The following is an 18,103-nucleotide window of genomic DNA, read 5'->3' as shown; positions in this document are numbered from 1 at the left end:
ACCATTTCGCCCTGGTCCTTTAGTGAAGGACAGGAGCGATTTGGTCTTAACCTTTAAAAACTTGTCATTTTGAGTCTTCAAAATCTTCAAAATCTTCAATTCATGTTCGATCATATCCCCTGGCGATCCTGTACAAAACAATTAAAACAAGTCAATAATCAAGATGCATAAAATATCACTTTCGCCCTGGTGCCTGAGAGAGGGACAGGAGCGATTTTGCCCTTATAAGCCAAAATATCAAAATTTAGGTCTTCAAATCACTTCATCATGCAGGGTTAGGTCGTTTTTAAGTCCAGGAATCGGTTACCTTGCTTCCAAAATTTTGGTTAGAGTTTGCCCAGACAAAATGTATAATTCCATTAAAATGCTAACCCCTAGACCTAACTTGAATTTACCTTTAAAAAACTTGACTGGACCCATCCTGAGACATACTCAACTTCCTGACAGACTCAGGCTATTTCAAAATTGCAATCTCAGTTAGGATGCTTAATAATCTTTCAAAATTAGACTGGACTCGGCTCGAAAATATCAAAAGGCAACTCCTAAGGCTTAACCCTAGTCCAGATGACTCACTCACTTACTCAAAATCCTAAAAGTAGAGAGAAGAACAGGCAAAACAAAAGCAAAAAAGAGGGGGTCCCCATTTTAATGGGGCGATGTGTGAAATGGTCACAACACTACCTTAATATGAAATCGCCACCATATTGCTAACAAAACATTGCTGCATATAATCATTAAGTTGCTGATTGTTTATATAATAAGCAAATGTCTTCAACCAAGATTATTTCTTTGGTCATTGCTGCCATAATTGTTGCTGTGCATTTTTAAGGAAGTCGCCATAATGGTTGCTGTCTTTATTAACATGAAATCGCTGCTCATAAGGATCTGAATTTGCTTTATAAGTGCTATATATTGACTGTACATGTTGGCCTTTATGGCTGTTTTCCCTGGACATTATTAGAATCAACTAGCATAGTCATATGTCTCCATCGACTTTAAATCCTTTACCTTGGGTGCTTAATATTCATTGATATGCTGTCACTTCTTTTTCTAATTCACCTTGAATAAACTTCTGTTCATCAAAGCAAGAATCTTCTAATAAATATCGATCTTTTTACCTGCATCTCAATAATTTCTGTACCTGCAATCAAATCTTAAATCTGGTAAGTAGTTTTTGTGAATTATTCCATGATTTAGTGGCTTTTGGCTTTAACGAGATATACCTCATTTTTCCTTTGACATTGATGACTGTAATGAACCATGCCTAATCTATGTATACTAAAAACCAAATATAATAAAAATCATAAATTGTAAATATTATGGTTCAAATTCTAATCCATAATTCTTTTGTGTATATTCATATTGCTGTGTTAAATGTTTGGTCATAATGACCAATGATCCCTATTTTGTGTTATATCTCCTTATAATTTATTTATGAAGAATTATCTTGATTATATTTACTGATTAATAATCAGTAGTTGATTATATTATATTACATTGATGTTAAAATGATATTATATTGTAAATTTGCATTTGTTTTGAATGATTATATTATATTATAATGATGCTTTTGTATTAAAACATATATGATATTTGTTTAACCAATTAACTCCTATATTCACCAAGGCCCGATAACCATTCATTAAGGAGGGTTTGAATAGTCTCCAAAATCATGGCATTATATGAAGTGATGCTCTTTTTGGAAGGAGCCATTACAGATAGCAGGACAGTGACCCTTCTACAAGGAGGTGCTGCCCATTAAGGGGTCATCGCGGTTTTTCACCATGATATGGGGGAAGGATGAATACCCCCTGCCCCCCACCCTCTCCGTGTCATTGTGGAGGAGAAAAGGAGAGCAGGCAGACCATTGAGATGGCCAGCAAGATATAAAGGAAATATAATAGGAGGGGTACGAACAAACAACAAGGGGAAGGAGATACTTAGATAGTAGTTGGGTCTGCTATGGGGAGATTAAGAGGATATTCAAATAGCATTCAATCTGCAGAAGGTAAGTACAAATCTGAATGGTCTTTTGATTATTAAATCTTAGGATACATGTATAGCTCATAAAGCATATTGGTAAACTATTAAGTATGAAGGATATTTTGTTAAATATATTACAATTTAGGTAAGGAGGATTTAAGAAAATATTTCAGTCAACAAATATTATATGTATACCATCAATATGGATGATAAAATAAATACTACCAACGATTCAGTAATAAAATGAATACTATACATATTTAAGTAAAACAATGCTGATAACTCATCAGCCAAGTAATATAACATTTAATCACCATTTAACATAAATCTGATATCTCATCAGCAATGTACTTCGATACTAATTAAGTGATGCCTTTACTAATGATCAAATTTACTACTGTAATAATAACAATAAAATGTTGACAATTTACATAACAGATAATTAAGGACTAAGTAAATAATTGACAATGTAATTCGGATAATGCCATATCAAATTTAATTCTTAACCCATAGATTGCAGTGATCCGATTCTTCGTTTTTCTCTAATACTTGCAAAGATAGGGAGTGTGTGGGGGAATGGCAGAGTAAATCGGTCGCATGGCGAAAATGTCCCAAGACAGGTAGAAAACCTTGAGGGAGCCACGTGTAGACTGTGTCATGTGCCCTTGGCACAGTAAATCTTCCATCTTGTAAGGTTTAGCAGAATAGGGAAGAGGAGTCTCATGCAATCTATGGGAAGTAAAACATACATCAAATTAACAATCTATCCATCTTAATTGAAAATATTTTAATACTTCATTATTGGCATAAGTAAACGATTGATAGGTATGCATAATATTAGCTATGGTTGGATAATATGGAAAACGTCAATTTGTATAAAGGATGAGCTCCTATTCCTAAATCCTAAAATTATTGCTAATTTATGTTTTTAGGGCGAATTTAGGAAGGTGTCATCACAATGACACAATTTATTAATCTCAACTAAACATCTTTGATATCAAAGGCATGCTTTTCACTTTTGACATCAATGACAATATGCTCTAACAATCTTGTCCATACCACTTGACATCAATGACAATATCCTAACAATCTCCCCCTTTGTCATTGATGGCAACATAATTCTTTGACTGTCCTCCATTCTATATCTCTACCCCTTTGACATCAATGGTAAAGGGATGTTCATGAAGCATCTATCCACAAACAGATCATGGGAAACATCCAATTATATGCTTACATCCAATGCAACAAGATATATTTCTACCCTTGTCGGAGATTATCTAATGCTCCCTTTTTCTCTTAATCACTCCTCTTTCTTGGGCGACTTGCTTCCTCTATAGTTCAAAGAATTTGGATCATCTCCTTGAGTTTCATAAGTTAGGAATTTTGTTTAGCTATCTTATCACTTTCTTATGCATTTTCAATTCTTTCTCTTCTATTCATGGCTACTTGATGAAGATCATCCTTTTGATCTCTTTGTGAGAGTCTTCTCACCTTCATTCTCTTGCTCTAGTTTTTTGATCACTGCAACTAAATAATTGTCTTTCATCTTTGTGCTATCCTTTTGTATGTGAACCTTTTTCTTTACTTTCTTCAAGACTTTCTATACATGATCTATCTCTTTCCAAGTGTCATTCTCATTGAATATTTCCTCTTTTATTACCTTCGATATGATACTCCTCTCTATTGCTATTATTCTAATAGATCTACATTGCTCATATGACACCTTAACTCTCTTGATCCTTGATGCAATTTGCTCCCTTTCATGCTTATGTTCACAATTCTTCCTTTTGGCATCAATGCCATCATTCTTCTTTTGTTGCAACTCTAATGGTGAAGAGATGCTCATCATACTTCCATCCATATCTTCTATGGCATCATTACATCAATAGGAATACCTTTAATGTGAAGTTGAACATAAGCATCCAACTTTCCTCTATGAAATTCTTAGTTTTTGCCAACACATGCATGTCAAATGCAAATATACAAGCATACTTCTTTGGATTGTTCTCATCCTTTAAAAAAAAAACTCCTTGTCTCAAGTCTTCTAGGCTCTTTATCATCTTGACATTGATTCTCCTTCACTTTGTTATATGGTAACCTTTAAATATGTAGTTTGCTAACACCATAATAGAATTCCCATCCTTCTTTTCAACCATGACTTCTCTTTCTCTAATATTCTAGGAGACTTCATCTTTTTAGTTGTCTTTTCCATAGAGTTGAATGATAGTGCAATGATAAGCTCCCCCTAGATTCATGCTTCTCAAATTTGTGCATAATTCATAAACATAGATTCATCCTTTTAATTTTCTCATTATCTTGCTCTTGTTTCCTTCTCCATACCTTAGTAGGCTTTCCTTTTTGTTTCTTTCTCCATAATCATAGATTCATCCTTTTTGTCCTTCATTGTGTACTCTCTAGGTGGTTTCACAAAAACATTTCTACAATGTTGTGCTATATGTCTATGGTTATTATACTTGTAGCATATAACATTATAATTCACTAAAGAAACATATGATTTATAATTTTGTAAAGGAGCATATGTATTGTGGTCCCTACTTGAGAATCCATAAGGTCTTCTATCTTTGTTCCAACCATAATCATATCTCATATGTGTTCTATAGTCCCTTGCTCTATGCTCGAAATGATTACATAAATAGCAATAACCATAGTTTGAGTGCTCTCCAAACTCTCATGCCCTATCTTTGGCTGAGTCCACATGCCACTGATTCTCGCAGCGAGTCTGGAAGAGTTTTCGAGTAATCATTTTATCAACAAACTTTTACTTTTCAAAGCTTGATTAGATGCAATAGCAATACATCATAGAGCTTAATCAACCATACATGCAAGATTTGGCAAGTAAGAACACAAGATTTACGTGGAAACCCTTGCGGGAGAAAACTATGGCAAAATTTTGCTTTTATATTGAAAACTTCTTACAAATTTTGTAGGCACCAACCTGTTGATGTCATTTTTTAGGCACATGCAAACACAAAATAAAATACCTCAAGTATCTTATCCTCTCTTGGACAAAATCTCTCGGATGCTGAAGATTAGCTTAAGGATCATTCGAGAAGACTCCAAGGTTCATGAATGTAGGGTTACTACGTGTGGATAAGCTCATTGGTTTGATGTGATTATGTTGGAATCACAAGGGGACTTACATTTGAATGCTTGAATGCTTGAATAGCTGGAACTTAGATCATCTGATGTTACAATCTGGTGATGTTTTTTGATCCTAAACTAGCTCGAGTTTTAAAAAATTGCAAAAGATGAAGGGTTAAGAGAGTCTATTCTAATCCTAAGAATGCAGGAAGATGAGTGAATGATTAGATGGAATACTACTTGTTGACGTGGCTAAAATCGTATCACTACAACTCTATCCGGCCAACGCAGAATAGAATTTACTCACTGAGTATCCTATCTTCTCTTGTATAAGGAATCCCTAATGCTGTTTTAATTGATCAAAGGGGACAACCTCAAGGTTCCAATTGTTAGTTCATGGCGACGGGATAACTCAACGGTTGATGTGTTTTGCTGGGAGCACAAGGGGCCTTATGTTTGCAACAAGCTGGTCTACGTGTGATTCTCAAACTCGGAAATAAAAACAAAAGGGAAGGGTTAAGGACCTAAAATTAAATAGACTGGTGTGTGAGTAGACGGATTCAACATAACCAATCCCTGCTTGGCCAGAATAACTCACAACCTCATAAGAACGGTGCAATCTTCAAGGGGACTTAGAAGATTTTCAGACTACAGGTACGTACCTAAGCACCCAATTCTGGCGCAGCTCAGATGGACACCTGCAATTGACCTAAACACAATTTTAAAGGCTCAGACTAACGATACACATGGATACACAATCAGCATATACCCAATGGTATGAGCCTGAATCCATCAAATACCTGCACACCAAAAGGATTTATCTAATCTGCTGAAGGAAACCATGCAAACAGAATAAAACCAAGATGATAAACACCAAATCAATGTCCATATATTGATTTCAGCTTGTTATTACAACAATTTCTGCAGCATTTCTATGATATTCCTAACTACTAAAATCTAACTTTCTAATCTAATCTGTTCTGACTGTCTACAAAAAAATCTAACCCTCTACAATGAGAGGCATCTTGCCTTTTATAGATTTTACACATTGAATTAGAGATTTAGGATTGACTACATCCAAGGGCCCTAATCTGCCTTCTATAACTTGGCAGCTTTAACCCATGCCTACTCAATCCTCAGTTTCCCCCCCAACCACTTTCTGAACTACCTACCACTATTCGGCTTTAATTCGATCAATCAGGTAGTTGGAAAAAAATTGACCGGTGTCCCCTCATTTTAAAATATCTTGAACGGGACCCACAAGCAGTTCTTTTTACAATAAAGCATTTCAGTTTTAAAATTGATTTTCTGGAACTTCTTCTAGTAGTGCATTTTCAAGAATGCACATTTTGTAGCACTTTGTGTTCTTTGTCTTTGGTCTGGCTAGTGGACTTCAACTCGTCATCCGATGGTGGCACGTTTTCCAATGCTTCATCGCGCCGACCTTGCGCTTTGCAAGGCATTCTTGCATTGGCAGCGCTCGGGACGTGTCGCTTTGGTCTTTCGCTTTGCATTTCCGCTTCTCGACGTCAATCAAGATCGAAGCTTCGCTTTGCGCCTCAGGTTATCATCAATCTACAAATAGTGAATTCTAGTTTAATAATCCTTTTGAAAAAATTAAATAAATTAATTTAACAATCATATTAAATTTTAACTTTAAATGCCCCTTTGAAATTAGGGTTTTAAGCTTTGAATGGCGATTTTAACTTTTGAAAAGCTTTTCAGCCTATTAGGATGCTTTGTGCAATTTTGAAACAGGTCGACATTAAATGAAAGTTCATAGGTCGAGTGCAGAAGGATGCGGCTCGAGGGGGATCGTAAGGTTGACATTTATGATGCAACGATTGATGCAGGGTGTCCAAGTGTAGATCAGAGTAGGTGCAGGAAACTGCGAGAGCATTCATGGTGATTGACCAATAAGTAGGCCGACAAACAGGTCGTAGTTTGCCAAGTATAACAAATGTGTACTGGAAGGATAAGTAATGGCAGTAATTCGTGACTTGTTGCAAGCTGTCCATCTCTGATACAAGATCTGATTGGATCTGATACAGTTCGTGGTCGGTAGAAGAAACCGTAGCGCGCCAAGTTTGAATCGCAGTTTTGGCGGGAAAGCACAAGTATAAATGTGCAGATCAAAGATGCTGATGCTAGAACCGGGATAAGAGTGTGTGTTGGTGCGAACAGAGAGCTGATCAGTCAGAGCCTTAACAACGAAACTTTGAAGTGACTGAGTGCGTAGGAGAGTAACCGGTAAGAGGAGCTTAACTAGTGAGGTTAAGGTAACCGATCAGCAGTTACAAAGCATAATTGTCTGTCATATTGGCATAGACTGTACCGGTAAGGAAGAGTGAGTGAAAAAGGAGATCCGGTAAGGCAGAAGCTGGTAGAAGTGGATTCAGACAAAGAGAGAAAGGTCCTGGTAGAGTAGAGGCAGAGTGGCAGAAAGAGGATCAACCGATAAAGCAACAACAAAGCATAATAGTGAATGAGACCGTTGAGGATTCAATCGGTAATATAGAGGGAAAGTGAAGGGAGATCCGACAGAGATGATGCAAAGAACATAGAGCATTGGACAAAGATATTTGTGAGAGTTACAAAGCTCATTTGTAACAAGGTTATTACTATTGTATTGATAGCATTCATTGTATTCATTGAGTTGGTGCTCGGTGCAAGGGTTGGTTCTCCTTTGGGTTGGTGCCCATAAACAGTTAGGGGTTGGTGCCCTAAATCAGCAGCGGTTGGTGCTCCATGGGTTGGTGCCCTAAATGTTGTAATACAATTGTTTATTGTGAGGCTAGATTGGAGCAGTAGACTCCAACAACATTTCTCACTAAGGTTTTTCCCACATTGGGTTTTTGCTCGTATATCTAGTGTTATGTGATGTGTATTTGTGTGTGCTTGCATCTTGATCTCTTCCCTTATCTCACCGGTGTATTCACTTTGTGTTCGAACTGCTAACCGATACACATTTAGGATTAAAACTTTAAAAATATTGATAACCACTGATTCACCCCCCCTCTCAGTGGTATCTTGTGTTCAACAATTGGTATTAGAGCCTAGGTTCTTGGTTAGATAAGCTTTCTCCAACTTGGGTAGATTCCAGTTTGTCAACACAATGGTTAAATTTGAGTCAATCCCTACTTCGGTGTTTAATGGTTCAAACTATTCCATTTGGAGCTGTAGAATGGAATTCTACCTGTCCTCGTCAGGCTATGATGTCTGGATGTCAGTTGTGAATGGCTACTTTGTCCCTGCAAGTCCTCCAACCGATCCTGATGCTATAAGAAAGTATGATTGCAATGCTGAAGCAATGAAAGCCATACTCAGTGTGCTTTCTGGTGATGTTTCTTCAAAAGTGGACAAGTGCAAATCTGCAAAGAGCCTATGGGACAGATTGAAGAAGCTCTATGGAAATGAACCTAGCATTGCAAAACTGGTTTATGGAAGCAGGAAGATCAATGAAACACACACGTGTAGATGATGAAGATAGATCAGCCAACTTTTGCAGCATTGATGAAGAAGAAACCCATCTCTTCATGGCTCAAGAGACAAAAAGTGAGATGCACACATCAAAAGGTGATAACATAGATCAATCCTACCGGCAAGATGTGTTTGGCAGTGATGAAGAAGATGAAGAAGAAGATTAAGAAGAAGATGAAGCTGAAGTTGATCTTGAAGGAGAACTTGTAAGTGCACTCGAGGAGCTTAGCAGAGTAAGAAAAGAGTACAAGATGTACAAGAATGCTGCCGCTGTGGAACAAGATAGATTGATCAAAAAACTTCAAGAGTCAGAGTTAACTATTGCAAATCTGAGAGCACAAGTGGATGATGCTCAAAGGATGAATGAAGGATCAAAGTTAGATTTTGATACCAAGAAGTACTTACAAGCTGCAAGAGGCTAGTGGTACGGACTAGGCAGATTCTACATGAATACATTCACCAAATTCTTCCATTCAATCTAATTTATTTATCATCTAAGATGAAGATCCAACAAAAACCATGCACATTGTAAAGAAACAACACACTTCACCATAACTTCAATGAAAATGGAGTTCATTTACTACTTAGGCAACAATTTTTGCCTTCTCTTCCTACTCTACTCTAACTTCTATTCTATTCTCTTAAGACTATCTATTGACTATTAACTCACTATTAACCTTTACAAATGAAGAGTTTGAGCTATATAGAGAGAGCTCATTTACAATGAACAACCAGGATTGATTCTCCATCAATGGCCAAGATTTTACAATGGAACTCTAATTAGGGTTTGTTACAACCATCTCTCCTTAGCCAATGAGAAAATTTCATTCAGTGAGTGTGGACCAATAAATATCAAGGGTAGATACATCAGAGTTTGTGCATCCATGGGTGAGTCTGCTACATTGAATCAAGACTTGCTGAGGTAGACCTTCCCTAATTGGTGAATGGTGACTGGGATGACTAGGACGCCACCTTTAACTTGCACCTTTTTAGATTGGATAGATTCATCGTCATGAAGAGATATCAAGAGATGTCCCTTGATACTCAACATTATCTAGCTTGCTCAAAGTAGTAGTGATGATGAGAAGCAAACTTTGATTAACTGTTCTGAAACTATTTGCTTCTTCAATCATGTTCGACGTAGGTCCTGTGATGACTTTAGTCAATCTTCTTGCTCATGATGTACTTTGAGTGGATGATGCACTTGGTTGAATGTAACTCTTTATTGTACTGACTTCGATTCTTGGATTCCTGAAGGGAATTCAAGATTGTAAAACATTCTCTCACCATGTAAGTTATCCTTCCTTTCATGCTCTAGTGTTAGCTGATGAAGCTTCTTGAACAGGTCTCCCTTGTATCTTGTCTTTGGTGTTGAAATTTTCCCCTTGAGATACCTGCTACAATCGTCCTCCAACCTGGTCCTTTTGATCTCTTTCCTCATTTTCTGCAAAATAAACAAATAAGCATCAACACATGATTTATAACCTTTTCATACTCCTATTTTAATTTGGTCTCTCATTCTGATTTCATGTAAATTTTCACTAAATTTAATCAAAAGTTCATGCTAAAGGTGCAATTCGGTCAAATTAGGAGGCACTGTACATATCTTTAAAGGATTTTGGTCTAAATCATGGGCAAGGTACATGGAAATTTCACTTCAAATTAAGAGCAAAGGACATGGTTTGGTGTTAAAATGATCTCTTGAGCTCCCTTATATATGCGACCTAGGGTAGGGATGTGTCTTTTAGATTACAAGGCTGACTTGGTTTAGTGTAAACAAAAATGTAAATTATCCTTCTTGATGCTGGCTGTCTTGATAAATCATACTCTTCCTTCTATCAATTCAAATTTTTGAATTAGTTTAGGTGCCTAAATGCTTGCCTTGTGGAATTTCGCTTTGGATCTCATGCAAGGTACATGTAATTTTCTTGAGGTGGTGATTTCGCTCTATGGCCTTGCTAGGGACAGGACCTATATGACAAATTCACCCTCTGTCCTTCCCAAGGACAGGACCTATAATGAAGTTCGCTCTATGGCCTTGCTAGGGACAGGACCTATATGACAAATTCACCCTCTGTCCTTCCCAAGGACAGGACCTATAATGAAGTTCACTCTCTGTCCTTCCCAAGGACAGGACCTATAATGAAGTTCGTTCTTTGTCCTTCCCAAGGACAGGACCTATAATGAAGTTCGCTCAATGTCCTTTGAGAGGTACGCCATCTTAACATCAACTCTCTTTATGTCCTTTGGGTGGTCAAGGTCAAGACAAGTGTTTCGCTCCGTGTCCTTTCCAAGGACAGGCCCTATATGATAAATTCGCTTTATGTCATTGACAAGGACAAGACTCATAATGCTGTTCGCTCCTTGTCCTTCCCAAGGACAGGACCTATAATGAAGTTTTCGCTCTCTGACCCTTCTAAGGACAAGCTTCAAAGTGGAATTCGCTCTATGTCCCTTGGAAGGACAGGCCCTATCAAAACCTGCTTCATGCTTTCTCCAAAGACAAGGTCTAAAAGAGTCATTCGTTCCAAGCTGATGCAAGATACATGGTTAAGTGAAGAAGCTCGCTCAATGTCCTTGATGAGAATTTCGCTCTATGTCCTTGGTAAGGACAAGACCCAAAGCATAATTCGTTGACTGTCCTTTGGAAGGACAATGTCAAGATAAGTAAAATTCGCTCACTGTCCTTTCCAAGGACAAGGCCAAGATATGAGAATTTCGGTCAATATCCTTTGGAAGGACACGGTCAAGGTATGAAAAACTTGCTCTATGACCCTTCTAAGGACAGGACCTATATGACAAGATTTGGCAGTTCACCTAATGACTTTTACAAGGACATGAAACGCACCACTTCCTTTTACCTCATCTTAAGTTTTCCAACCTCTCCATACAAAAGCATCATCAATTCGCCCCCCTAAGAACACCTATATAGGAAAGTCGCTTTGTGACCTTTGGAAGGACGAGACCTAAAACAAAATCTCGCTCTAGGATCATCAAGGTACGAGTCAATGCATTTAAGAAAATTTCGCTCCAGCGAGGGAGCAAGGTGCACATCCTTAAGAAAGACCCTTGACTTAGTCCTTTCACCTGACTTTGCTCAGTTTGGTCAATCCTCAAGTCTTTCACCCATAAATCATTCTTGCCACATGCTTGACGACTTACTTCACTCCACTCAGGAGACCAACCTGACATGATGACCCTCTAGATACTTGAGAAACTCTATCCCTTCAATGCAAAGACTAATAGCAAAGACTCTAACACAACCGAGAAAGCAAAAAGTGGGGGTCCCCATTTGCAATGGGGCGATGTGTGAATACCTCACAACACAACCCACAAGACACACCAATCCCCTTTAGATGATTTTGTAGGCACCAACCCACTAGAGACAGCAATCCCTAAAACTGAGCACCAACTCAACAAGAGACACCAATCTCTTTGAAGACGAAGCACCAACCTTTAAGTCGCTATGGTGTCCAAGTATAAAGGCTCCATTCCTCTAATACAAAACATTTCTCACTTTATAATTAGTGCCCTATAGTCCCTTTATCTTATAAATTAACATAACGATACAGTTAAATCTTTAATTTAACTTTATTAATTAATAACTTATCATTATTTTATTTTAAACCATTGGACTATATAAAATGCTGAGATAATTATTAAAACTAAATCCACTAACAATACTAAAAATAGTAACCTTGCTAGTTGGCTCAGTCAGTTCTTGAAATTGACTTACTTAAAAATATTAAGTATGGGAAGAATAACCCAAAATCCTTTTAGAAAAGGGCGTTATGCTCATGATAACGGTTGGAGCTCAACTACACATCAAATACTGCCAAGCTACTGGACAAACTGCCTCCAAAGTTCCCTAACCCTAACTCATTAGCCAACTAGAACCAAACTAAATAAGCTAACGGTCCACCATACCAATTGGTTAAGAAGGGGACATAACAGAAATGGAACCTCCTCAATGAGAAACCAAGAGAGTGTTTGTTCTCTAGATTTCTGCACCAAAGTGTTTTTGTCCTTAGGTGTGGAGATGAACAAAATGCTTAAGCTCTAAAATGGGGTTTGATAACAATAATAAAATGGATGTTTTTTTTTCTTTGTAAACTCTTCTTTTATATTCATGCCTTTTTTTTTTCAATTTTAGCTTTTCCCACCTAAAATTATCTCCCAAGGTGTTCAAGAGCACTTTTAATAAAAAATTTCATTAGGTCCACAATAAAGAAATAATAATACTTAAGTCATCCCTTTATAAAATTATAAAATAAGGTCACTGGATTGATTTATTCCCTAACTTTAGTCCTTGGCCTATGAGAAATAAGAAATACACTTCGGGCTTCCTAGATAAATTAATTCTAAAAAGGTACATGACAGTGTTCTAAATCCAATCAGTTTGGGAGGTAAAGATGGTCCTCGTTTGAACTTGGGAACTACTCGTATACAAGAGGAAAATGAGAAATTCATGGATTTATTCAAAGAATACAATTAGGTGTTGCTTGGACAGATAATAAATTGAAATTGTTTAACCCAACACCGTCCCTCTTAAAAATGATGCAACGTAGATCAGTTTACCTTATGTTAGAACCAAATATTTTAAATATAAATACCAAAATTGCACTTAACAAGAATCATTTTTTCAATCAAACACTTTAGCAATTCCTAATTTAGTACCCATAAGAAAGAAATGGAGGAATTTGGCTGCGTGAAGTTTAGAAATCTAACTAAAACTTCTTAAAAGCTACTTCTATCGATTATGTCTTGAAAATTATATAGAGTTCGGATTTTGTTTTAGTTTTAGAATAATGTTTTGGTTATAAACTTATAGCAAAGTAATTGTTGATGGGGCATAACTTGCTCTTTTATGGTGAGTTACGATGGTTTGTCAGAAGAGTCAACCATGTACTTAGCTGATATGTAATAGTACTATCATGGTAGATGGTTTTGTTGTACATTATACGTTCAATTTTTTCAACTTCATTTATTTCAATTATATTCAATTTCTGTTAATATTTTTTTGTTTTCTTTTTGCAGCAAGCCTCTTATTTATTGGAAGAAACTATGAAAAATTTTGCTGAAGGCTTAATCAAAATCCTTCTGTGTACAAATATAGTAGAAAGTGGACTTGATATCCAAAATGCAAACACAATTATCGTTGAAGATGTTCATCTTTTTGGACTTGCACAAATGTATCAGGTGCTCTCTCTCTCCCCTCCCCCCCCAAACACATACCTACAAATGAAATCTTAGTAGCTGGCATTTCATGTCAAGGTTACTTTTGGACTAGAATGTGAGTTGTACTTGGTTAAAGATTCTGTGGAAGCAAGTAGATTTCCCTTGATCAGTTGTCTCACAAAATGGTGCCTATCTACTATTACATTCTTCTGTCAGTTGTAATGAATGAATTATTTGTTTACTAACAGCTCCGTGGAAGGGTTGGAAGGGCAGACAAAGAAGCATATGCATATCTGTTTCATCCTAAGAAAGCACTCATGTCAATTGATGCTATCGTAAGTAATCTCAGCTAGATATTTTTGCTTCTTGTATGATCTATGAGTATTGCATTGTTTTCTCGGAGGCAGTTCGAAAGCATAACTGAAATTATTATTTGGATTGACAGCCTATGGATTTTTCATAATATAAGCAAACTAGCTTTAATTGTTATGGAGTTGCACCCTGAGGTTAGATTACCTAGTTTGAGATTTCATGCTATATTTTAGTTACCATTTAGAAAACAAGAGTTTTTCATTTAAGTGCAAACTCAAGTCTAATATCATTTTTGAGTAGATCAGCCCGGTGACTGAACTTTTACTCTATGATTCCTTTATCCTAAAAAGCTAGTTGGAGTCAAAGGAACCATATTACAGGTTAATATGTATTTAGGAGAGTTTCTTCGAACTATTTGGACAAGCTGTAATTTATTCAATCAAAATCATGGGTTGCTTCAAAACCATCAAATCTGATGATGAAAGATCTAATTTCTTTTCAATCCTCACCAAACATTTAAAATCTAACAAGTGTTCAAAATTCAGGATAGGTTAGCAGCACTAGAAGCGTGCTCGGGACTTGGTCGTGGTTTTGAGCTTGCAGAGAGAGATATGGCAATTCGTGGTTTTGGAAGCATATTTGGTGAGCAACAAAGTGGGGATATTGCAAATGTTGGGATTGATCTCTATACTGAGATGCTGTCTGAAGGCTTATCGAAGGTAAGATGCTCATTGTTGTGATTTAAGGTTTCATAGTAGTCTAGTGATGATAATATTATTGGTCAATTTACCAATGCATAGGGAGATGATTGTTATATGTAACTGAAATTATAAGAAAAATTCTCACCTGTTCAAATCCAGTAAAAGTGGTTTCAACAGGAAAAATAAACAAGTGGTGGAATCACTTATGTCTACAGTGGAATTATATGAATGGAGTTATGATCACAGCCAATCTTTATCTTTATACATGGTAGACTGTTTTGGAAATGTGTGGGAATCTCTGATGCCTGTGTATCTGATGCTGAAGCTGGCATCTATGACTTCAAAAGATCCCCAGCCAAATCCGATCCGAATTTCTGATTTATGTGGTTTTCTGGTTGTGTTTGAATGAGTTTGTTTGAAAGGTTTTTACTTGAGTTTTGATGCTAAATATGAATGCAAGGGTTTTATATAATTTTGGTGCAATAAATAGATGTTTACTATGCTTTTTAACACAATATATATGGCTGATATAAAAATCAGAATACTGATTTGTAAGGACAGCAACATGCAAATTCAGATTTAGCAATTAGAACATGAAACCATAAGAGTCAGCATACCCAGAAATACCATTGCTGCCTTATTGGAATTTTATTGAGAAAAATGCAAATGCAAGTTACAAGAAAATGCCACCAGTCTGCTACAGGAGGTCGATTTGTGATATAAACCCTAAATTGTTTGTATGAATGTCAAGAAGGTCCTTATTGCAGAAGTTTGATTGATGCTCCAGACTTGTATAATTCTGATTTGCAAAATCAGACTTAATTTTTTCTTATCTGAGGTCTGATTTTTGCTCCAAACCCTAACGTCCAGCTGTAGCTTGTTAGATTCCTCTGTATAGAAGGCATGACAGGCTTGGTGTGCTGCTGAATGACGAATATATAGGCCCAAATGACCCAGATCTGCAATCCGATTCCAAAAATCTGCTCTTCAATATGTCTGATCCGCTGATAATGCCAAAGAATGATGCCAACCTGCTCAATGATGAATTCTGAATGAATTCGGGTTTCGTCCAACCTTCCAATCTCCAGGGAGTTGTCGTTCCCAGAAGTCTGTGTGTTGCTGAAATTCTTTCGTAGAGCTCAATTCCAAAGTTTTTTGTTGTAAAAATGAATGCTTGAATGAATGAATGAAGCCTCCAAATGTTGCTTTATTGACCTCTAACCCTAATCGCCCCTTTTAGGGTTTCCTTTTCATTTTATTAATGTTCATTTATATTTATTTTTCCTCCTAAGAGGTTTGAACCTCTCCAAGGGTCTTATTCATCATTAATTAAATGACCACCATTTAAAACAATCTAAACCACCTAGGGGTGCATGCCATGGGGGGGGCACTTTATTATTTTATAAAGTAATTTTATATTAAAATCACATAACTTTAATATGTCAACTTTATTCGTAGATCCATCACCTAAACTCCAAACTGAAAACTAAGTGTTGCTGCTAGCTCAAGGGTGATGTCTAAATATAGTAGAGCAATTGACAATCTCCTCCTAAAAAATAGAAGACTGTCTCGACTCGATGGTAAACACTTCTAAGCCACTCTGCTATGCTCCTTGGCCCTCCGGGTGGTCAAACAATCAACTGGCAGTCTCCTCCTAAAAAATAGGAACCCTTCTAAAATTTAGGGGACTGCCTTGAACTCCCAAAACGCCTCCAATACTCCTCAAAAGGTCACCAAACTCTCAAATGGGCACCCTATCCACCACGTTAGCCCACGGGAACCTTGATTATAGACTAACCCTTGCTGACAACTTAATTGTCTAAGGAAGGGACATTACAGACTTAAATTCAGGGAAGAGATTTCTTACCATCGCATTTTGTTTATTTTGAAGGATATGGTTACATCGTGTTGTATTGTTTCTCTCATTATATCTTCTCTTGGAATCAAGGGTGTAATGTTCCCTTTTTAGCTCGTTCCTATTTTTGAATGATTAGCCTATCATTTTGACCCTCGTAGGCTAATAATTGTGGATATAGGGTTTTCTGAGGGAGAGGTATGGTTAATGGAGGTTCTTGTCTTCTCCAGAATTCAGTATGTTCCAGTTGGGTCTTCGCTTGGCTCAGATTGGACTTCGTTTGGGCTCAATTTCATATACTTACTATTTATAGTAAGTTAGGAGTCGATCAAGAGGGACCCTTTCTATTTTTAGTAAGTCAGTGGATTGGACAGAGGACGAAATGGTCAACTCGCTGGTGTAGATAGAATGAAGAAATATTGATTAATCATGGAGTTATGCTTATTTGATTATTAATAAAGTGATAACTTTATTAATAAATTTTATTATGAGGCCATTTAATGTTATATTATAAATTTATAAGTTATTAAAAGAAAGAGTCACTTTCATCATTAAAGAGGGGGGGCCAAATTATTAATTAATTATTCGGCACATAACCCAAAGTTCATTCATTAATGAGCAAATGAAATAATATTTCATTAAAATGATTAAATGTGCCTTTTTGGGAGAGGTTTGAACTTCTTATGAAGAATATATAAGCATGAAAAAAGAGAAGTTTGATTATTATGTTATGCATCAATTTTCTTTGAACTTGGATTGGGAGAAGAGACTGAGGGTTTCATGCTTTCAACAGCCATTGGAGAACGAAAAATCTTCAGTGTTGCAGCCATTTGAGTTGGTGAAATATCCAGTGAATTTGGCATTAAGGAGAGCTTCATTCAGGAGTTCTAATTGGGCTAAATTGGTGAAGTTTTGTGGACATTCAGAGCAGATCCAAAGGGGTTTTCAACTGGCAGATCGAGATTATTGTGTTGGTGATTTTCTTCAGTCATTAGCTTGCTTCTTTAAGCTTTACAGTTGCTGCAGAAAGCTTGCCGTATACCCTCATTGCTGGTTGCACCTGTATGGTGTGATTTTTATTTAGAAGGCACAATAAAATCAAAGGAAATCATCTTTGGCAGCGTTGGTATAAGAGAAGAATAAACACAAGATTTGGAAGGCCAAGATAAAGTCTATCAAAAGAAACAATAAAGTTTATGGTTGCTGCTGTAGTTAACATGTTCCATATTTGTTATTACCATTGCTGTTTGCTACATTCCAATAAAGATTTTTTTTCAGATTATTGTTTATTGCATTGCCATGTATCTTGAGTTGCATTTCAATTAAAGCTTTATGGTTATTTGTATTTGGTTTATTATCAGCAATATCGCTTGTATGGCAATTGTTTGCTTAAATGCCTAGTGGCTGTAGGTGTACATTGGGATGCATGGCAAGTGTTTGTCTTTATGTCAACTGGCTGTACTAGTTAATTTCAGTCATTTACATGTGTGTC

General features: G+C 36.7%; 1 protein-coding gene across 1 annotated transcript in view; it reads left to right on the top strand.

Moving 5' to 3' along the window:
• LOC131073944 (ATP-dependent DNA helicase At3g02060, chloroplastic) overlaps positions 1–18,103 on the top strand; it is a 228,435-nt gene that overhangs the window by 185,074 nt on the left and 25,258 nt on the right. Inside the window, exons 8-10 of the mRNA XM_058010469.2 lie at positions 13,603–13,764; positions 13,992–14,078; positions 14,601–14,774. Of these exons, the coding sequence (XP_057866452.2) occupies positions 13,603–13,764; positions 13,992–14,078; positions 14,601–14,774 (423 nt within the window). The remainder of the gene's footprint in view (positions 1–13,602; positions 13,765–13,991; positions 14,079–14,600; positions 14,775–18,103) is intronic.

This window comes from Cryptomeria japonica, chromosome 9, assembly GCF_030272615.1.
Source record: "Cryptomeria japonica chromosome 9, Sugi_1.0, whole genome shotgun sequence".
Lineage (NCBI taxonomy): Eukaryota > Viridiplantae > Streptophyta > Pinopsida > Cupressales > Cupressaceae > Cryptomeria > Cryptomeria japonica.
Note: the sequence above shows the minus strand (reverse complement) of the source record. Positions and strands in the feature narration are given on the sequence as shown.